Raw genomic sequence first — 22,785 nt, 5'->3', positions numbered from 1 at the left:
ATTAGGGAACCTTGCATGCCTTATAAGAAAGAAATAGAGAGGTTTCTGAAAAGATCAAAGTAGGGAAACCTGTTATACTTTGGCTTGTTTTGGTTTGAGAGACAGAAGATGAACTTTGATATTGATTATCACTTGGAGGTTAATTGCTAGTGCATATGCATAGGCCTTCCAATATATATAAGAAAATCTTGGATTTCTAGGACTTGTTCATTCATATGGAACATCAAGCCAATGAGTTTACAATTCAAATGTCAAAGTTTGTGGTCAAAGTTGGACCATGTCTTGCAGAGTGAGTCAATTTGATTCCGTAGTAGCATCTGGGCCAATATGATAGATACTGATGACAAGGTAACTTACCAGGTAGATTCTAAAATCTTGCAAGAAAGAACAATTATACACCTGGGAAGGAGAATTTGACACGACTCAAACACCTATCAGCAGCCAATTCAAGCTTTTTCCTTTGGCTTACTGATCAAGAAATAATTTAATTTGCAGCTGAATTTGTCAATGAACATTAAATTTTAGGCCTAACAGGGGCCTGATTTCGCCAGGTGTATGGTGTACCTTGAGGATAACAATTTGTGTACTGGTGTTATCATGTTTGTATATATAAATAACTGCTCTTTGTTGTGAGAGTAGCAGGCAAATTAATGTTGCTGCCACGATCTACTGAAATTCAACTTGATTTTCAAGAAGTCAAGAAATAGAGAAATTTTAAGATGGAAAGCAATTTTGGAGAGGGAGAATCCAATCATCATGTGATAGATATGTGGAAAGTAGACCCAGATAGATTAGCTTCCATGCAGCTCAAGATTTCAGAGAATCCAAAATTGCTAAGCAAAGCTGCAGGGAGAAGATCATGCTGCATCTTCAGGGTTCCTCAGGGCCTCATTGAAGCAAACGGCAAAGCCTACCAACCCCGCATCGTCTCCATAGGACCTTACCACCGTGGCCAACCTCGTCTGAACATGATTGAAGAGCACAAATGGCGCTACCTGGGTTCTCTTCTCTCAAGAACACAAACCAAAGGCCTAACCTTGGAGAAGCTGTTAGAAGCCATTGCTCCTTTAGAAAATGAAGCTAGAGAATGCTACTCTGAAACAATCCAACTTGACTCTCACGAATTCATTGAAATGATGGTCCTAGACGGGTGCTTCATCATTGAATTGTTCCGTAAAGTTGGCAAATTAGTCCCTTTCGAACACGGTGACCCGCTCATTACCATGGCGTGGATATTGCCCTTCTTTTACAGAGACTTTCTCAAGCTTGAAAACCAGATCCCTCTCTTCATCCTCCAACGCCTTTTCGAAATTTCACAACTCCCAGGAGAAACGACAGCGTTGACAACGCCAACGCTATCATTTCTCGCAATGGAGTTCTTCAATTACTCGCTGCAGAGACCGGACGAAGTGATTAACACTACTTCATCCAGCCTCTGCACCGCAAACCACTTGCTCGATTTGGTTCGGTCGAGCTTTGTAGTGGTAGAAGAAACAGAGAAAAACAGAATCACCACACCAACGCACGTGATCCACTGCGTCTCGAAGCTTCGCCGCGCGGGGATTAAGCTCATTCCGGGGAAGCTCAACGAGAGCTTCCTGCACGTGACGTTCCGGCATGGCGTGATCGAGATGCCGATGATCACCATGGACGATTTCATGACCTCTTTCTTGCTAAACTGCGTGGCGTTTGAGCAATGCTACAGTGGCTGTTTCACTAAGCAGTTCACAACCTACGTGACCCTCTTGGATTGTCTCATAAACACTTATAGGGACGTTGAGTATTTGTGTGACAGGAACATCATTGAGAACCATTTTGGGACAGAGGGTGAAGTTGCGAGTTTTATCAACAATGCAGGGAAAGATGTGGCGGTTGATTTGGATTTGTGTTACTTGTCACGGTTGTTCAATGAGGTTCATGAGTACTATCGGAATAGTTGGCATGTGCAGTGGGCGAGTTTTAAGTACACGTATTTTGATACTCCATGGTCATTTATTTCAGCTCTGGCAGCGTTAGTGTTGCTGATTCTTACTATTGGTCAGACCTACTTTGCTGCTTATGACTACTTTGATGGCTCAAATTCTTGATCTGAGAGTGTCTCTATGTGTCAAAATAGTTTTGCATCAAGATTAAGGTGTTTGTATAATGATAAGTTCAGATTCTGTAATCCAATTTTGATGATGGAAGATAAGTGATAAATGTGATATACCAATATGATGTCATTGGAAGAGAGAAATACAGAGAACAATGGCACGTATGTACTGTTTTGCAAATCAAAATTGTTATTCTTATATGTTGTTGGCGCCTCATGAAGAGAGGAACAGACCATAAATGATATGGCTAAAGGAAAAGAACATAAATTGATTCATTATAGGCTAATAATTAGGTCATCAAGTGCAAAGTTAATGTGAGAAATATAGTGTGAAATTCTTAGCGGGAATTGCACAATCACACAGAGTAAGAAGCTCTTAGGCAGATAATAATAGTCTTGGTTACCTTTAATTCCCAAATCATAAGACTCGTTCGTGAAATTGTGACAGACTCTCACAACTAATGACTTCTCAAAATAATGCGAGAAATATAGTGAGAAATTCTTAGCAAGGACTTCACAATCACACAGAGTAAGAAGCTAGAGAATAGTCTTGGCTACCTTGTAATTCTATGATCACAAAACTTGTTCGAGAAAATGCGACTGTCTCTCCCAACAATTGATGACCTTATCAAACTTATGTTCTACTACTGCATTAACACATTGTTGGTGTTCTAAGAGCACAATTGAACTTGAGGCATTCTTCAAGTTCTTGATTTGAAATTTCAATTTTCTTTGGCACTATGGCCGGGCAATCAATTATGTAACGTAAAAAAGATTAGTCTTTCCTTGTGATATTCCTAGAATAAAAGAGAATACAAAAGAAAATAGTGAGTACTAGTCTTGGGAATCATTTTGTGAAATTTCTTGGAACAATAGTTTGCGGCTCTAAACCAACATCTAATACAAGTCATATTCCTGAAGATTAGGAACTATGAAGATACGCAAACCAACCTATAATTAAGCCATCATGGTTATAGGCTTATAGCTTAATAATGCCCCAAGTCTACGACTAACGTTCCCTACATGAAAATTAGGTCAAGGAGGACAAATTCAAGGGTTGCATATGATAGTGATTGATCCCTGATTGCCTAAAAGCATAAGCTACCCAGAGTGATTACAACAACTTGGAAAAGAGAAAAGGAAAACCCAGAAACCAAGATGCATATTTGACAAGCCTTTTTATCCATTAAAGGGCCTTGGAAAAGAAAAAGAACTATGAGCTAGATTAGGCTGATTAGTCATTGTCACATTGCTCCTTCCTAGAGTAGCTCCTCAAATTATACAATCCTTTGAGGACAAACTGCAATTCCTTGTACCACACCGGCTGAACCCAACTCTCATGCTTTTGAAAAGCCGAATTAAACACAAAAGAGATGCAATGGCATGTTAGAATTTCCGTTGAGTTTAATACCGATCTACCTTGAAATTAATGTGTCAAAATCGTATTTCTTCGATCCACGTTAAACTCAACATTTCAAATTCTAACTTCTTCGTTGGTGTCATGAAATATGTGAAATCACATTTGCGTTGACGTTAACCCCAAAACAAACACACACGAAGAGTATAACAAACACACATGCTTCTGAATTCAACCTTGGATGAGACATTAAAATTAGATGCATTGAATTAACATTTTCTTCCCTCCTCCATCCCTTAGAGCAAAACCAAAAAAATGAAAAGATGCCATTGTTACAATAGGATGAAGAACTGTAGAATATATAGCATTTCATCAGGAAGGGCTATTCATAGCAGCATCCTCAAAGCCAAACTACAAAGTTTACAAACACAAGACATGTACATATACCCAGATAAGGTTACTTTTTTTGTGTGGTTATTTTCTAACTAGCCTACCCCCAACCATTGCGAGTGAACACTGTACTCTATGGAGAAAAAGGATAAAGTGCATGTTTGAAAATAACTTTGTAATTGATTATAAAGGCATAATCAATTTTGGTAGGAAATTTCTATGAATAGCTTATAGGTTGCAAAATTAATTATAATGAAAGAGAAGTTGATCCAAAAATGTTAAAACATTTTCTATTCCGCAGCTGTTTCAAAATTTGCTTACATTAACATACTAATTCCTCTGAAAATTCCTCCACCAGAAAGCCAAAGATAGCAAGCTCAACCTCCCCTGCCATCATCTTTATCTGCTCACCATTTTTCTTCCACACACAATCCTCTCTGTTGAAATCCTCTTCTATCATCATGTCAATTGTGTTAGACTCCACTTCTTTCCACAACTCAAGCCTCTTGCATATCTTTCTTGCCACCACTTCCTTATCTTCTAGGGAATTAAGTCCTCTCTCTTCTTCCACAATGAGATCAAAAACTAGTTTCCTAAACTCTTGTGGGATTTGCTGTCTGTCATTAACCCTTGACTGGTACACAGCTTGTAAAACTATAACTCTTAAGTCATTCTCTTTATAAGATGCTTCTCTATCCTCATCTTCATGATCACCCTCTTCCATCAAAGTCTCGTCCTCGTCCTCTTCTTGCTCCAGCATCCTTTTCTCAAGTTCTACAGGATCTAACCCTGCTAGTTTCTCAAATCTGCAAAGCTTGTACAACAGTTGCTGTTTAGCTCCTGTAAAATTAAAACAGAGAAAAATGTCAATTAAAAATATATTATTTTGATTAATTTAATAATTGCCATCCAGGCACTGTAAACTTCACAGCATTTTAAAAGACATTAAGTGCATGTTTGAAAATACTTCTTCAACTGATTCTAAAATCTAAATCAACTACAAGAAGAAGTTTCTGTTAATAACTTTTAGGTGTCATAATTGATTTTCAGAAAATAGAAGATAATCAAAACATACTATAAGTACAAAATGAATGAAAGCTAAGATGCTGTTAGTGGGACATGTTAAGTACTTGCTACAATCCAATACTCTGTCCTCTTATATATCACTAATTGGCATTGTGGTAGAATCAAAGTATAAGTATGTGGATAACAAGTAAGACCCAACTGTAATCTCATTTTCAAACTGTTCCCATTATAGGATATATTTAGCATTATTGGTAACAAAGCTTTTTCAACTACCAAAAAGTACCATAAATATATATTATTTAACACATTGAATGTTAGGATCCCAATTGAGACAGTTCTCCTAACATGAAAAGAATTGCAGGTCATGATCAATTCATGTCTAGCTGGAAACTAAGTGCATGTTTGAAAATGTGTCTACAATTGATTTTGATATTTTGAAGTCAAAATCAATTTCGGGAAGAAGCTTCTCTGAGTTTCCAAGTGTTAGAATTAATTGTGTTTGATTGTGTGAAAAGAGAAACTAATTCAATAGCAAGTTTGGATCAATTTCTCCTTCTGCAAAATCAATTTTGGCACTAAAAAACAAGTCATTGAATTTGGATAACGGTAAAGCCAAAATCACGATGGACAGAAGCAATCCAACATGATTTTAGTTTTATCATGGTTTAGTGTATCCAAACATGGACAGAGGAGGCCAATTCCACAATCAATGGGAAATGCTATCTGTATGTTGAGCAACTGTAATCTTTGGATGGAACCCACACAGATAGCACGATTGAATATCAGCACAATCATCACATCAACAATTAGCCACACTTAATTGCATTTTCTAAGAGACAAACAACTTTGAAGAAGCGTGTACGATGAGTGTGTTAATGGAAAACGACCACTCAACAAACAAGGAATGGTACAAAAATAAATTAACCATGACATACTCTGAACAATTGCATAGCTGCTCTCCAGATCAAAATCACCATCATCATCATCATCATCATCATTCTCATTGTTGTTTCCATGCCCTTCATCATCATCATCCTCGAAGGGAGGGTCTAAAACAGACACTGGACTACATTGTTCCTTATCTTCTTCTTCAACCTCTTCCCCTGACTTCATTTCATTGAGGGTCTCACCTCCTTTACTTTCTTTGTCCTATTACAATCCACAAAAACCATTCATTAGAGATGTCAATGAACTTAGACTTATTAATTGTTTCATATTTGGATTATTGTTGATTCCTTTTCAATTTTCATTCCTAAATTTGCTACAGTGATCCAAGGAAAAATACAAATGAGAAACTTATTTTCTAATAAAATCAAATCAAACGTGGGGATCTATTGCAGCAAACAGAAGAACAAACAAAAACATAATTTGTCATCTTTTAAGAAAAGTAATTTACCACAACAATCCACTAGAAGTAAGAAAAGAAAAAAGATTTGCATGGCAGAAACATGATCGAAAAGTACAATAATGAAAAAATCAGGTGAACAAAAACCATGAAATTTACACAAGTAACCCTGATTTGCAAAACCCAGATCCTATTAGCAACAAAATAACTAGAAGACAAAAGACCACAAAAAAACTGGTTAACTCATGAGTTATGTATTGTAGTCAACTCAGTGATATCCAGTGCATTATCATCTGAAACTGAGTTTTTTCTATTTCTATAAACTCAGTGACAGTGTAGTGAGTTGAAAATACTCAAAATAGAAAACATAATTAATTAACAGCTGAAAATAATCAAAATTACAATGAAAAATTAACTATTGATGAACATGACAAACCTCTATTATGTGGCGACTTGGAGACAGTAGCTCCGGCGTGTGGTGGCCGGAGGAAGGAGAAGAACTCGTTTGAAGAGCAAAACGGAAAGGACTTTCACAGAAAGCACTGTGGTGGCTGCAAAAATCACATGTTTGCTGATTATCAGTCACAAAGTGAATCACTTCAGAGTCATCATCATCAGAGTGGCCACTGCTTGAAGGTGATTTATCTTCGTTGCTCTCAGACCAAACAGCACTACTAGTCCTGCCATTGTAAGAACAGAGAAACCCCACCTCAGAAGCATTGTTGCTTTCCTTCTGAGACTCCTCCATCTTCTCCTCTGTTCCATTACAGAGTTTTCTACGCGAACCCCATTTCACAGAGGATTTGGAAGTACTGTAGTTGTTGTTTCGCTGTGTTAGTCTCTTGAATAAAGACCCGAAAAGCCCGAAGCCTCTGGTTTTGGATTTGGAAGTAGATGAGGACTGTTTCTGGATCCTGAGAGCAGCTTCAAGAAGCAGAGCTGAAGTTCGAGAAGGGATGTGGAGGAAAATGGCGTTGGGAGACTTGCAGGGGCTTCTAGGTTCGAAGAGTGGAGATTTTCTGAGGAGGTCAGGGGTTGTGGCGGTTTCTGTGAAGGAGAACAGGCAAGTTTTTCTGCAGAGATTTACAGGGAAGTTTGAGCTTTGATTGAAGATTGGTTTGCGTTTCTTGGCTTGTAAACTTGTCTTGGGTGAAGGCCTTTTCATCTGGCTGCACCTATCAGAGATGTAATTGTTGAGGAGGAACGGTTCTTGATCCTCCTTCAGAAGCTCGTGTAAGAAGTGCTGCTTTTGAGCCATCATCACAGTGAAGGAAGAACAGAGGAAACAGGGGAAAACAGAGCAAAACAGAGTAAAACAGAGGTTGAAGAGGTTTCAACTCTCTCTGTTCAACTCAAGTGAGTGTCAATGCTATGTTTTGTTGCCATACACTGTGGAAGATTGAGAGTGGAAATGGATTGACGAATGAGGAGACTTTGTCTATGTGGATTCAAATCTAGAAGGGTTACTTAAAATATTGAGGGAAGAGAGTGAAGGTGGTCTTGTTATGGTCACGAAAGAAGTAGTATAAAATAATGGTGAGAGACAGAATAAAATTGAAAAGTTGAGTGCAAATTGTAGGGGTGTTGTGTCCTAGTCAAAGAGTTTCACATTAGAATAGAGAACTAGTCTAGGAGGAAGAGGCTTTCTGTCGTTTCCCCATGTCTGACGGAGAACGCTTTCTCTGTCATTGGGTATCAATTTATTGCAGTGCAACAAAATTTTCATTCCAATAGAATAAAGTTTCATTCAAAGCTTAGGATAGTGAAAATTTAGCGCAGATAATACATAAGCATATGCGTTATGGTTGAGTGAGAAAATACATAGATACAAAATGAAATGCGAGTCCAAATGAATCATAACACTCATTTCAAAAAGAATGGGAGTGATAATGTAGCGTAGAAAAGAGAAGAGATATGTGTTATGATTGAACGAGAAAATAAATAGATAGAAAATGAAAGGGTAAATGGGCTGAGAATTTAAATGAATCATAACAAGAATGAGAGTGTTTCATGAGGAGCTTGGATTGTGAGACTCTTACACATTGTTTAGGTGAAGAGAAAGAAAAAATGGGAGGGATGAGGGAAGATCAATAGAAATAAAAAATGTGAGAAATTGAATATATTTTGTGCATTATTAAATTTAATATCAAAAGAAATATGAATGAATGAAGCGAATAAAAAAGAGAAATATGTAATGTTATTTTCATGTATAGAGGATGAGGTATCCATTGTACTATTTTTAGTGTTCTTTGGTTGATAAAGAAAATTCTAAAAATATTGGTCGAAATACACACTTAGTGGGTGTTCAGATATTGTTAAAAGCAAATATGAATAGACTTTTGTGAAAGAGTTACATTCAATTTTTATTTTATCTTGGAGTGCATTCTAACGTCTATGTAAATTAGAAATCTATAACCCAAGCATACACAAACATAGCCTTATTTGATTGTGGAAGCCCATAAACGACACATTGATGTAGAAATGAGACAACAATGGGAGATGCATGTAAAGACGAATGCTCAAATTAGTATGAGAGCATAGAGAGAATATTTTAATGTCACAGGAGAACAATAAATTAGCAAAATGAGCAATATTTTATAAATGAATTACTAAACATGTATGTATAGGCTTGGTGAGGGTCTTACTCAAGGTGCTAAGTCTTGGTGAAGTCTTTATGTATGACTTCCAAGACGATGGATGAATGTAAACAACTTCACAATTATCTTATAAGTGTTGGCTTACTTCCACTCTATTAACTTTTGAAGAAATGAAACTCACTTTTAGTCGTTTCAATTGACCAACTCGATGCCCACGTAATTCTGAAGCCTTAATGCTGCCTCGGGATTTAGTAGTCTTTTGGGTCAACCGCAACAATTATCTCTTTGCCTAATTTAAAAAATAATAGGTTCCCATGAATGCTAAAAGCCACAATCTTTTCTTTAGTTTATTCCTTAACATTATGCTTGTTAAATGTAATTTTGTGAAAAGAAAGTTAAAAGAAGTGAGAATTAGGTCATCCTTGTTTGGTAGGGGAGAGAAGGGTAAACTCTACCATCTTTTAGGGTCTCCCCAAAATTAAGGAGAAATAGGTGAGGTGAAGCTTTTCAATTTTTTTTTTGTGCATTTTTTATGGTAAGAGTCTATTTTGACCCCCACTATTTAATTTTTTGATGTAAAGTTGAAAAAAAATAAGTGAAAAAAAATAATTTTTATCTCCTTTTTTCACTCTTTTATTTCTATTATACAAAACAATCTCAAATTTTACAATATTTTTCTATATTCACCTTCTATCATCTCTATATATCTTCTAAACCAAACATAGCATAAACGATGACTTGACCTAGATATGAGAATTGATAATATATCAACACTCGTTTAAGACATTCTTTTCAACACTCTTATTTATTAGTTGAAATTCATGTGACATCAATTAAAAATATAAATATCACCTAGAATTAGGGTGACATACATGAATTCCAATAAATAAGAGTGAATGTAATTCATTATAAATAGTGAACTTTTGAGATCGAGTGTACTTGGATCATGCATGTACTGTTAATCTTTTTGCAATGGAGCTAGGCTGTGCGGTCCTTTTCGATTTCCACTTAGTTCATTCCTTCCACCTTTAATTTGAAATTTCAAAAACTACTACATGGACTTGGTGGTTTCTTTCTTTATACACGAAAGTATTGGCAATTTCTCCAGACTTTGAGAATTGTCAAGTGTACTGCACTTCCATATCTATGTCACTGCACTGTTAAAACACACAGGGATTTGTCTCTCCTAGGGAGAAGCGACGCGTGAGTGAGAGTGACCCACTTCATTTTATGGCTTTTCTCACTTTTCCTGTAAAAGTTTTTGGGTTCCAACTTTCAAGCTCCAGTTTTTGAAGTATGCTCACTTAGCTATATAGGACATGTTTGTTTGATTTTGACAAACGAGCTTAGTCTCACCGCACGCTTCAACTATATGATCCAAATTCCAAACAAATATACAAATGTTTGGATTAATTTTTGTCTGAATGAATGGTGAAATCAGTTTCTAAATGTGTTGGATACTCCATCCTTTCTGGATTATTATGTAAAATGTCGGTTAAATCAATCCATATGATTAAACAAACATCAGTCAAGTTAATTGATATAACTATCATTTTACACAAGATACATTTACACAATTAGGAATTGAAGACATTTTCTTTTTCTATAATTTAAACTTGTCAACGTCTAACACTTTTAGGAATCAATTGAACCATACACTCATTAATTTTCATTGGGGCCAAAATCAAACTATACTGTTAAATAGGAACTTCATATTGGATACTAGACAACAAAAAAATTTAAAAAGAACTTCCTATCTTGGATACCTTAATTAGCTAGTGTCTTTATTAGCATTTTGCATGATATATATATATATATATATATATATATATATATATATATATATATAATGTATTGGTGTCTGCATATTTCACATAAAAAACACACATGTGAGAAATGCACATGCAAAATTATATTACACATGGAAAAAGTTATAATGTTTAATTCAAAATTTTACCCTAAGGTTGGTCCTTCTCAATGTTTCATTTACTAAATAATTAAATTTAAATTTAAAAAATTAAAATAAAAAGGTAAAATTAATAGGATGAGATGCATGTTTAATAGTCTTAACACTGTACATATAAAATATTTTTTTAATTTGTGCAACTTTTTAACATATATAACATAAACACGAACATGTACCTAATTACACTATTTAGGTTAACTTTGAATACATGTTGTAAAGGAGTAGGTTACAGCAGAAGATACAAAAGCATAGATTAACCAAGAAATAACAAATCTCATGCACGCCCATTCTTCCCTTATAGCTCCAAATTCACTGATAAGACAGAAGAAGTTCATAAAACCAAGTAAAAATATAAAATTACAGATTTCTAGTTAATCCTCTGTCTGCTCTGTATCACTGTTGTGCAAATCTATTTTCTTTCTAGCTATGACCTGTACTTATTTTAATAATCAATTCACACTCACTTCCATATGTCTGACACAACCAAACTGTAGTTGTAGTAGTAATAATCCATCCACGAAGCATGCATAATTAATTAATACTAGAAGAAAAATTAAACTTGATTGATTAACTAATCTAGTTTTCTTTATGCACGTTTTCTTATCTTAATTCTCACCTAATGCCTAAACAAAATGTGTAGTGGTAACAAAGAGGCCATTGTGAGAATCTTCAGCCACCTGTAAACGCATGTAAATGTGGTTTCACACTTTAGCAAGCTAATCATCATTTAGCTTATTTATTTTTCTTTTGTATTATTATTTTCTTTGTTTTATTTTTCCTCCTCTTCCGGAGTGGCTGGGAAGGAATGAGGAATCCCTTTTGTCTGCCTCCAATATTCCATCTTTGGTGCTGGAAAGTTGGCGGAATAATTGCTCAAGATTGAATTTAGATATATGGTGATGATGATGATTCATCATATGTTTGATCATATAAATAACTGTATGCACTCAAGAATATGTTTGTATTGTTGTAAAGTATGATCATAAAAAACAGGTACTCCCATAATGCTTATACTGCAGCAATTATTATTAAGGCAAAGCTACATAATTCAAAATCTATTGGTATATGATGATAAAAAAAAAGCTTTAAGAACAAATTTTATCTTTAAATCAATGATAGATCTTAGAAATTAAAAATGTCATCATCATGCCATCTTTACATAGTTTCTATTCGAGAAAGTCTCCCATAATAGTAAGAAATAATTATAGCTATTGATCGACCCCAGCATGCTTAAAAATATGCAATTAGCCAAGAAAAATATAGATATCATTTTTTTAAAAAAAAGTGTTACATTGGTGAATGCATCATGAAATAATTGAGTGGTGCTAGATAGCATGAAGTGCGAGCAATACAAGGACTCTTAAGTTGAACCAATTAAAATTAGTGTTGGGCGAGAGAAAAACGGAGGAATGCCTAAAAACAACAATGCTTGTTAGTACGAAGCTTTTCCTAGATGAAGGCAACGAATCACTTTGATTGGTTCACAATATCCTCATTTCGAGGCATTTCTTTGTGTATCTCGCTCAGTACCAATTTTAATTTGTTCAACTAAAAGTTTTTGCATTTCTTGCCGCAATTCATTCGTACTATCCAGCACTACTCGCTTCAAAATGAGAATATTGCGAACCAATCAAAGTGATTCGTTGCCTTCGCCCGGAAAAATCTTCGTACCAAATAAAATATTAATTATTACTATTCACAAAAATATTGTTGGCACTTTAGCATTAATATTTAGTATACTTTTTCATTTTTTAAATCTAATCAAATGAAAATGACATTTGTATTAAATCAAACTATAGAAAAAAATAATAATAGTATTGACTAAAATGTAACATCTAACTTAATTTTAAAATATCTCAAATATTTTATGTTTAATTAAAAAAATTCAAAATATTACATGAATGCACAACAAGCTGTGAATCGTATGATATTCAGACACATTGATACTAGTAATTTTTTCACGTACTTAAACCTGTATTTCTAAATTGTGTAGGACTGTAGGCACCTTTGAGATAAATGTTATAGTTTATAGTAAGTGGGCCATCGTGTCACTCATTTTTGTCAATAAATTTTCATTTCTCAGGCCCAAGTACAAGGCCCGAAGGCTTATAGGGAAAACTGGTGCTGTCAAACGTAAACCATCATATGGCTGATGATGCATTGATGCATGAGTCTACCTCAATTCACCGTTTGACATACTATGAGACGTTTAATTAAGGGTGGAAGATCAATTCCTGGTTGCTTGTCTATTTCATCCTTTCATTATAAAATAGTTTTATAGTTTAATTGGGGTTGGGAAAATAATCCATGAATCCATATTCTACATATTTTCTCTTTACTCATTATGACTTCTACAACCAAACAAAGCATAAATGGATGAATTGGATAAAAAAAAACAGAAAACATGTATTGACAACGAGTTTCCTTCACGTTTACATCCAAACAAAAAAATTCATGACTATACCTATTTCCTTAGTTACCTGTAAAATCCGCAAAGAGACTTGTCCCTTCATTCTTGTCAAGATTCCTAAGGAGGAGAAGATGCAGGTAGGTAACATCACCAACGTAGATTGTTATTTTTCGTGTCTTGCAGGTTTCAAAATCAGTTTGGTGGACTTTCTGCCTCAATAGGAAATGACAAGATGGACACCTAAACATAAGTAATGGGACATTAATACAATCATTTCATATCCAATCCATTTTGATTGTGTCATTAATTTCAATACAATGTCGCTTTCTTATCTCTTCCTCGTGCAGTAATCAGTGGGCAAGTGGTGGCTCTCTTGTTTTGCTCTTGAGAATAAATCTTTATACATAAATCGTGTTTCATATATTAGAAAGATGTTTTTTTCTATGTTCAAATAGTTTTTCGGTGTTAATTAGGTATCTCTCAGTCTCAGACAGTAGATCATTGTGAGACTAGTGTCTCACTCCATTGTCAGCACACTAAGTTATAAAAGTCTAATCAATTAATTTTTTTATTCACAAAAATTAAATTATTAAACCATGAGATGAAATATTGAACCACCATGTCAACTCACTTGATTTTCCGTTTAAGAATAGGTAAGATAGAGGATTTTGACCAACAAAATGTATTTCACGTTTTCTTAATCACACTAATTAATTAAAGAACCATTATAAATTAAAATACTGTTTTTATGTCAAAAGATGTATTTACTTTTTTGGTGTCATATTTTTTTATTGGACCATTACTTTACTTTTGAGGTGGTTCACCTTCCTCGTGATTTGTCTGATTCTTCTTTTGGCTAAGGAGTTGATTTGTCATATTGCCATTTACATCCTCTGCTTCCAAGTTTGGTGAATTTGATTAATAATAAACCATAATTTACCATAACCAAAGATACTGTCAGAATCAGGATAGAAAGTTACTAAGGGTATGTGTACGAAAATCTTGATTCACTTTGGATGCTGTTTTTACAAGACAATAATAAAAGCAAGTAGGTGGCACATGACAAGTGTGCCTGCACTGCAGTGCAGTGCGCGTGTTCTCATCGTTTGTGGTAAAACACAATAATTTGGACATGGTTTTTGTACCAATTACTCTACCCCCGATTACTCCAACGAAGCCTTCCATGAAGTCAAATTTGTGTGAGCTGTGCAAGGAACATAACATTGGGTCTTGAAAAAAAAAATGCATTGAAATTGTTTATTTTAAGGTTAAGTACAACATCTTCAATAGAATCAAGTTAGAACTTAGAAGGCTTGTCTAATTACTCTAAAAGGGTTAAATAATCTCATTTTAGAGCATTAACAACTTTTGCCATAGAAGTAAATTAGCATGTGTAAACCATAATAAACTTATCTCAATAACATCTTTCTGGTGTAAATGAGTGGTTAAAAGCACACATATTGCATATGTGGATTCATGTTGGCCGTTGGAGTCAACGTGTCACAATCATGTTTTGCTTATTCACGTTAAACTTAATGAGGTAAATTCTAGCTTTTTTATAAGTGTATCAAGATACATGAAATCATATTGGTATTGATTCGAACTTTCAAACCAAACACAGGATTTGTTTGTATATTTGTTTGCATCATCGTAAACTGATAATAGCACACACGTTAAGATACAAAAATGAATATAACTGTTATGAAATTAATGAAGGTGCGCTCACGCTCCACTCAACAAATATTCAAACACACTAGATGAGTGCATAATGTTACACTCAGCTCGTATTGATAGATCAAATACTAATAGAACACCAGGGCTTCTTTCTTGGAACCAAACTTCTTGGCAACAAAATTCAAATTACATCAATAAATTAAATGAGAAGAACAAAGCAGAGAAAAGAGAATTGACAGGGTAAAAAAATTGACAACAGAATGCAAGTATATAGTTACAAGCCTGTTTGTTTGTAGGGTATAGCCCTCCTAAACTAGCTAATGTCCCATCATCAAATGCTAGTTAAACAAACAAATAACGACACCACAGAACTACACAAGCACAAGACCAACCCATACATTCATATAAAATATACTACTATGTCATCTTTCATATACCACACAAGCCTAATCAGAGAGTCATTAGCAGCAGTTGGCAGCAGAATCATTTCAAGGAATCTATGTTCTTACTCAGCTCCTCCAGCTTCTTCATCCTCAATCTTTCACTTTCACTCACCAGCTGATAACAACAGAAAATCCCACATGTCAGGATAAAGAAAGTTATGTATTCAAATAATTCATTTGCAATGAGAATCTGGAATGTGAGACTCACGTCACTCACCTCCATTAGCCTGGTGATTAGCTGTACTTTTTCCCTGTTCTTTTCATTAAAAGCTTCAAGGGCGTCTTTGTATTCTTTCTCCTGTAAAGCAATGTATACAAAACTCAATTTCAATGGTGTCCCTAAAAAATGTCATAACCCATAGATACTAGATAGCATGTTTGGAAAACTTTCTACAATTGATTGTAAAGTCAAAATCAATTATGTGGAGAAACTTATGTGAGTAGAGTAGCTTCTAGGTGCTAAATTGATTCTGAGAAAAACAAGTTGATCCAGATATGCTAATAGTATGGAGAGTACATAATCATCAAACAAGGTGTACTATCAGTTCCTATGAAATTCAATAAGCCTCACCTTCTTCTGGCAGGTATGACCTAGTGGCTTTAATTCCTTGTTTACAGAATCAATCCTTTTTCGGACAATTGCAACTTCCTTCCTCATTGGATCAGCTAGGGATTCAAGCTCCTGATATTCATATCAGAAGTTTGGAATTATTCAATTACACATCAATATGGAATTATTCAATTAGGCATCAGCACAAACAAGAAAACACACATCTCAACACATCAACATAGAAATAAGATTTTGTCACATTGATTTAAATGTGAACCAGGTTGAGTTCAATCACAAATCAAAGGGACACTAAATAACAAAATTTACAGACAAAGAAACATCTAAGCAAAATATTTAAAAATTTATTAAACTCCAATTCCATCCTGTCTACATGACACAGACTATATAGGATATTTTTTATTTTCTAACAAAAAAAAAGGAAAAATCATGGGGGCCAAGAAAGTTCTAGAAAGCCAAAATATTAAATTATTTGGTTCATACCCTGATACTACTATCTGACAAGAACATAAATTCAGGGTAAATAACAAAGTTCAAATTTTGAATTCTTTTCCTCAAAAACCACAACAGAAAGAAAAAGATAACGTTTCTTTTTGTTGCAAAATCACTTTGTCTCGTGAAGAAAACCACAGATCTGGTATATTCAAGTGCTCTAGATGTTCTGCAAACCCCTGGTTTCAAGAAAACCCAATTTATACACAAAAATAAGCATGAAAACAGAGCAAAATCTTGTTAACTCAGAAACAAAAATTCAAAACTTTATGTTCCATACAAGGCCAAAACAAATTCTGTTAACAACAAACAAATCAAGAACCAAAAGGGGTATCCCAGTTAGGTGAAGCTGAAATTTTGGTGAGAAATCATAGTCATAGTAAAATCTGAAAAACAAACCTCACGAATGGTAGCAAGACGTTTGGTTTCTTCTTCAACCCGACCCAACTGGAGCTGAACCTTCTCTCTAACCTCCATCTTCTTCCTCTCAATCTCTTCCTCCTTGGCCTTGAAATTGGAAAGAGCAGACCTTGACATCTCCTCATCTTCCTTGGACATTTGGCTGCTGAAGCTGAGACTCCCTGAGTTCTGCACCACCAACTGGTTGTTCTGTTGTTCACCACCACCCTGCATCTTGTTCAACAGCTAGAAACCCTTCTTCTTTGAATTCTCCTCTTTATTTTCCTCTCTTTCTTTCCCTTTCTCTTTTTCTTTTTCTTTGTGCTTTGTTTTGGTTTTGAAATGATGAGGCTTCTTTCTTCAGTGCTCTGTTTTTTTTGCCTTCCCCTGTTCCTTCTTATGGTCTCTGGGGTTTCCCTTAGTTTAAGGCCTTTCAAGTGTCAAGCCAGCTTAGCAGCTTACCTTACCCTTTGCCTTTATGGACCAAACAAAAACTGTCAATATTTTATTGTGTATTAAAAAAGAAATCTATGTAATGAAGAATATAAAGATAATATATAATCCCAGCTTGGCTTAGAATAAATATCTCACTTTCTATATCTTTTCTTTTCTTTTCTTCTTTTCCAAACAAGCACTGGTGATAGTAAATTATTAGTGGTATTAAACAATTTGTGGGTGACCTGTTCCAACTTACGTTCTTTGCTTCCCAGCTTGGCTTACCCATTTTTTAACCCCATTTTTTACAATTAAGAATGCATAGATTACAAAAGCATAAGTTGATTCGGCCCAACTGCCAGATGATTCTGATGATAAAGTCGAAGTGCCTTGGAAGTCCTTAGGTTGATTCAGCTAGATAGATAATTCTTTGGAACTTAAGGTTATTTAATTGTTTTTGTTGATAATCCACCACAAGCCTCTTATTGTGTCTGCCTTGTTCTGATCTCTTATTCACATAAAATGCAGTGCAAGCTCATTCTGACTTTGTGAGTTCTATCAGACCTTGATTGATCAGCTGCGGGCGTTCTTCTTGTGCAGCTTTGAGTTCTGATGGAGTCATTCCAGGACATGTTGCATTAGTTCTCGACATAACCAAACCGGATCGAATCGGTTCGTCTGACTAGAAATTTGGACCTTGACATGTTAAATCATGTTCTATAACTAGTGTGGCGGAAATTCAATGGGAAACCTATAGAATCGAACCACAATCGTTAAAGAATGATATAAAACGGTTCAGTTATTTTCATGTTTTTTTCTATATTATGATTTCATGTAGGAAGGACCATATATTATTATAATACACGATGTTCTTAATTAAAATTGAATGTTAAAATTCTATATTGAAAATTAAAAATTTTATTTTATTTTCTATTGAAGATTAAACATTTATATATTGTGTGTAATTTTTATTGTACATACTTAAGTATGCATATATGTTTGAAAATATTTTTTAATTATTATCGGCTCAACCATGACTCGATCAAGGTGCGACCAATGAACCACAAAATGTTGTCTCAATCGGTTCAATAACTGATGTGGTTCTGAAATTACAGTATTATTCTTTAAGATTTATCATTCATATTTATTTGATGCAAGTGTTATTCAACCCATTGAGCTCTAATTTAAGTACTTCTTTTTTTCGAAAGGAATTTAAGTATCTTTGAAAAAAATAAAAGAGGAAGTGGCCTTCAACTTACTGAATATTGTCCTAAAAAAACTTCACTCAATGAAGATTGTTGCCTTTGGTTTATATGAATGTCTATGGGTGCAGCTGGATAAAAATAGAATAACTTGGAAATTTAGCAGGGAGTTTGTTCCCACACATTGAAACGGATGTCAAATTAATTTCTTGTTCAACAACATAGCTACACACATGTTGCTGCCGGAAATCATAGGCATTGTACTAGATTTTCCTACCGTTGCTGCCACTTCATACCAATTTAATAATATTACTACAATTATTGAAACGTATACATAACTGCACAACGGGTATTCTAGGAGGTTCAACCGTTTTTTATTCTTTACTTCATTTATAAGGTTTTTTTTTTACTAAATTACTGCAATTTCCTTCTAAGATTGTAGTTTTTTTTCCCTTTAATTGCAGTTTTTATCCCTCTAATTTAGTAAATTTTTACTTCAGTCCCTTAATTTAAAAATTGCAATTCATCCTTCGAGATACAAATCTTATATATAAACTCTAGCAGCACGCGACATTCTAGTGACATACGTGTCGCCACTAAACGTGTATGTTGCTTGGATGTCACACGCTTTTAGGGTTCAACAATCATTATCGTTAAAAATAATATAAATATGGAAACTCATTGTCTTAATGTTTTGGTTAAAATGTGATGTCAAGTCACTATTATGGTCTTATCTCCTAACCACATCACTAGAGTTCTCTCATCTTCTGAGACTCTCTCATTTGCCAAATAACCAATTAACCAAAAAGCTTAAGTTGTTATGTAAGAGCCACATGAATGGTTTTTATATTATGTTTCTAACACACGTTCACGCAAGAGTCTATTTGAGCTTAAAACGTGGATAATGCACATGTCCACCTACCATGTGTTGAAATTTCACATTTTATTAGATAATGGGGTGACATGATCGAACTCTAAACCTTTTAGTCATATAAACACTAATATCATGTCAAACAACCGTCAAACAACTAATTATTCCAAAAACTTTAGTTATTAATTAAGGACCATATGAGTAATTTTTATATTATATTTCTAAGAGCATCTACACGCAAGGTTGCTAGTTAGGTTGTTTAAACACTATTTTGGTGGCCCAAATGACCACATATGACTTAAGTAAAACAAGCAGAATTCGCTCCAACCATGGTTGTTTATTTTACTTTTGTTTGGGTTTCACTATACCTCATATATTTATATTATTTTAAGGTCATAACACTATTAAAGTTTATGAATGAAAGAGAAAATATAATTGTTTAGTAAAAAAATAAGAAGAAAGAGAATAAACAATCATTGCTTATTTAAGCAACCAGACTGTCACGTCATGTTGTTTCAATGGTGCTCCAAATTAAAATAAGCAATGTTGCTTAAATGCTTCAACGGGATTAAGCAACCCCCATTATTAGAGATGCTCAAGCAACCAAACTCTTATGTTATAGTGCTTCAATGATCTTCTAAAATAAACAATGTTGCTTAAGTGTTCCAACTGAATTAAACAACCCCACCGGAAATGCTCTAACATCCTTAACAATATTGAATGTTGAACATACATAAATATTGAACTATGGCCAATCCAATTGAAGTCCTCGAACTCCAGATTCCAGAATATACAATTATACATGAACATGTATAACAATCTATAATTAATGTTGATATTGTTTTATCATTAGCTTTTTGTGATCTAGCTATTTGTTTTCCTGGTCTAAAAGGTTTTTAACTTGTAGCTTTTTTGTAGAAATTCTTTCTTATTTGGCTGCACAGTCAATTTTACAATGATTTCAGAGCTAATATTATTCTAGTATAATATATCGTGGCATCTTAAGTATATGATTCATGTTTGGAGAGCTATGTAAAAAGCAAAATTAAAGAAGGCACGAATATAGCAGTCATTGTTGAAATCTTTTTCCAACCATATATATAATTCCCTAAAAAAAGTGGTTAATATAACCGCTAATGACATCTACTTATATAGTTTGAAAGTTCCATAAAGAGATCATAATATATACCGGCTTTTCTCTTATATGGTTTCAAGTTAATTTAAACAACATTATTTTAATTGTGAAAAAGAAAAAATCATGAGATGTGACATCATGAGATGTGGCATTGTGATTGTTCACCCCATCCTTTAATTATATATGTTCATTATTAGGTTATGAATTCGATCTTCACCTATAAAAATAAAGCACACTTCGTCGCAGTTGTTTATCTTTTAGTGCGAGAGCATCTGCCACAAAAATAGTAACAGTGGTTGGTGATGGGTATTTTGGTCTAAACCAGAATATTATTGTCTAAAAAACTTACATGGACTGAGTTTTAGACATGAATCCTGGATGCACAACATACTAACTGTTATGCCACAAAGAAACAAAAAACAGATTCAGAAGATGCAGCCGTTGTATTTGTCCCTAGTACTACTATTTTATTTTGATAATAAAATCACTGCCATTTTGGTAAATAAATTCTAATACAGCTGTGGTGCATAACAATATGCATGCATGTGAAGGAGAAGGATTAATTTGTTGTATTCGAATATGAGATACATATCGTTACAATGTTGTGATGCGGACTGAAATTTTCAACTAACTGTTCTTTTCTTTGTTTGTTTTTGTTTAACATGTTCAGTACAGAGGGGGGTCAAAAGATTAATTGCATGACAAGAATATGTGTTGTATAAGCACGTGTATACATGTATGACAGATAACTGTATAGATACTTAGCTACAATAATGCCAGGCCATCTTCCACCAGGTACACCATGCATTTTTTGTGTTAGTTACTGGACTTTGGGTTGTTGGGTTGCAAATTGCATGATATGTTTAATTGTAAACAACCATTTGCACTATTTGATAATTGCTAATTATGTTTGGTTTGAAACATAATGTATCTCTAACACTCACATTAAATGTGATTTTGTGGCGTAACAGCATGTTTGATTATGTGACGGAGTGCTCGTTTGAAAACGCAATGCAAAGCATTCGAACGAGCGTATTTTCAAAAGCTCATATTTCATATTTGATATTTTCGCGTCTGAAACTACTATAAATCTAATTAAATTAATTGTTTATAGTAATCTCATATGCGGAACTAAACAAAACTGTTAAACTTAAATTTTTTTACAAGTTATAAAGTGTAATTTATAAAGTTGTGATTATTTTAAATTGTACGTGTATCCAACACACTATAAACATGATGATGGAAGTCACAAATGCAAATCCAGACACAAATTGTTCATGACCCAGGTTAAGCAGAGAAAAAACTTATTCACGCCCTTAATTTCACCTTCATATATAGAGATAGGAATACCATAGAACCCTTGTGCTTAATCAATATATATATTCTTTATATATAAAAAAAACCATAAAAATAGAAGTAATTAGATATATAAGGATTTGGATTTACAATAGCAGTAAATTGCACTATAATCACAAATGCTGATCACACTTGTTAATTAATTAATCAGCCTTGCATCATCATCGGTGTAGGGAACCATATAGTCCATTCCACTGAGGCAGTGTACTCTTTACAACATGAAATCCTTAATTAAAAAATATAAAAATGAATCAAAAAGGTATTGATATTGTAGTATGCAAGTTAGACTCCCGTAAAGATAAAAACATAAGTTCGAATATAATTCGTCTCTCAAATATAATCATTATAATGACATCTATAAAAAAGAAAAAGAATACAAAATACTAAGAGTGGGGGGTTTTTGAAATCAATGGTGGTAATTAGATGGAATCTGTAGAGAAAGGAATTTTCAAGTGAGGGCCACCTCTCAGGGTGGGTGCCCAAACAAAGCAAACACACGCCCCCAGCGTAATTTTCAGCTAAATAGATAGTATTAAGTTAATTAATTATAGCCACTAAAGTAGAAAATCTTAGCAACTACCCACTAAATATTGAAGAAAGCAAAATGTGGAGCTATTAAACACCGAGAAAGGAAAGGGGTTTACCTAATGCCAGCATAACCAATTTGGATTCATTTAAAAAGGAGCCTGCTTATTTGTCTTATCCAGATACTGTGCAGTTTAAGGGTTTGCTATCATATGCATTTTTAGAAAGAAAAAAAGAAGAAGAAACATTACACGCATTAATAAATATTAATGTTCTGCATCACATCATCTTTTTTAGGTAAGATTGCTTATCGTTTTTCGAAGAATCGTTTCAAAGTTTATTGTGGGAAATGCTAATTGAATAAAAAAAATTGTTGGATCGAAAGTATAGATTTTGGGATTAATAAAAAATAATGTTCAATAAATGAAATATATATATATATATATGAAAAGGATAATAAATTAATTTGACGAATTTCTACCAAACAAAACTTAAGAGAAAA

The 22,785-nt window shown here is 34.1% G+C and overlaps 3 protein-coding genes across 4 annotated transcripts; 1 reads left to right on the top strand and 2 right to left on the bottom strand.

The window, feature by feature from the left end:
* The first annotated feature begins 142 nt into the window (after window positions 1-142).
* On the top strand, window positions 143-2,293 carry LOC130730231 (UPF0481 protein At3g47200). Its single transcript, XM_057582180.1, has one exon. It carries the CDS (start codon window positions 720-722, stop codon window positions 2,085-2,087), a length of 1,368 nt encoding a protein of 455 aa, XP_057438163.1. The 5' UTR covers window positions 143-719; the 3' UTR covers window positions 2,088-2,293.
* A 1,770-nt stretch (window positions 2,294-4,063) lies between these two features.
* LOC130730230 (uncharacterized) lies at window positions 4,064-7,883 on the bottom strand. Its single transcript, XM_057582178.1, has 3 exons — window positions 6,647-7,883; window positions 5,801-6,014; window positions 4,064-4,679 (listed from the first exon to the last, which is right to left on the bottom strand). Exons 1-3 carry the CDS (start codon window positions 7,469-7,471, stop codon window positions 4,162-4,164), a joined length of 1,557 nt encoding a protein of 518 aa, XP_057438161.1. The 5' UTR covers window positions 7,472-7,883; the 3' UTR covers window positions 4,064-4,161.
* Window positions 7,884-15,074: 7,191 nt separating this feature from the next.
* Window positions 15,075-17,219, bottom strand: LOC130730229 (uncharacterized). 2 transcript variants are annotated; one of them, XM_057582176.1, is made up of 4 exons: window positions 16,760-17,219; window positions 15,872-15,982; window positions 15,509-15,598; window positions 15,075-15,415 (listed from the first exon to the last, which is right to left on the bottom strand). In XM_057582176.1, exons 1-4 carry the CDS (start codon window positions 16,991-16,993, stop codon window positions 15,341-15,343), a joined length of 510 nt encoding a protein of 169 aa, XP_057438159.1. In that variant the 5' UTR covers window positions 16,994-17,219; the 3' UTR covers window positions 15,075-15,340. The 2 variants fall into 2 exon arrangements, with proteins under 2 accessions (XP_057438159.1, XP_057438160.1); XM_057582177.1 differs by having other exon boundaries at window positions 15,518-15,598; window positions 16,760-17,215.
* Window positions 17,220-22,785: the final 5,566 nt, after the last annotated feature.

The sequence above is a fragment of the Lotus japonicus genome, chromosome 1, assembly GCF_012489685.1.
Source record: "Lotus japonicus ecotype B-129 chromosome 1, LjGifu_v1.2".
NCBI classification, from domain to species: Eukaryota; Viridiplantae; Streptophyta; class Magnoliopsida; order Fabales; family Fabaceae; genus Lotus; species Lotus japonicus.
The sequence above is the reverse complement of the archived record's forward strand: the minus strand, read 5'-3'. Positions and strand labels throughout refer to the sequence as shown.

Coding starts and splice junctions, on each gene's coding strand:
- LOC130730229 (XM_057582176.1), bottom strand. CDS start 16,993: ATGCAGGGTGGTGGTGAACAACAGAACAACCAGTTGGTGGTGCAGAAC. Junction 15,599..15,871: donor GTCATACCTGCCAGAAGAAG/GTGAGGCTTATT, acceptor ATTGCTTTACAG/GAGAAAGAATACAAAGACGC. Junction 15,416..15,508: donor GGCTAATGGAGGTGAGTGAC/GTGAGTCTCACA, acceptor TGTTGTTATCAG/CTGGTGAGTGAAAGTGAAAG.
- LOC130730230 (XM_057582178.1), bottom strand. CDS start 7,471: ATGATGGCTCAAAAGCAGCACTTCTTACACGAGCTTCTGAAGGAGGAT. Junction 6,015..6,646: donor CAAGTCGCCACATAATAGAG/GTTTGTCATGTT, acceptor GGATTGTAATAG/GACAAAGAAAGTAAAGGAGG. Junction 4,680..5,800: donor CAGCTATGCAATTGTTCAGA/GTATGTCATGGT, acceptor TTAATTTTACAG/GAGCTAAACAGCAACTGTTG.
- LOC130730231 (XM_057582180.1), top strand. CDS start 720: ATGGAAAGCAATTTTGGAGAGGGAGAATCCAATCATCATGTGATAGAT.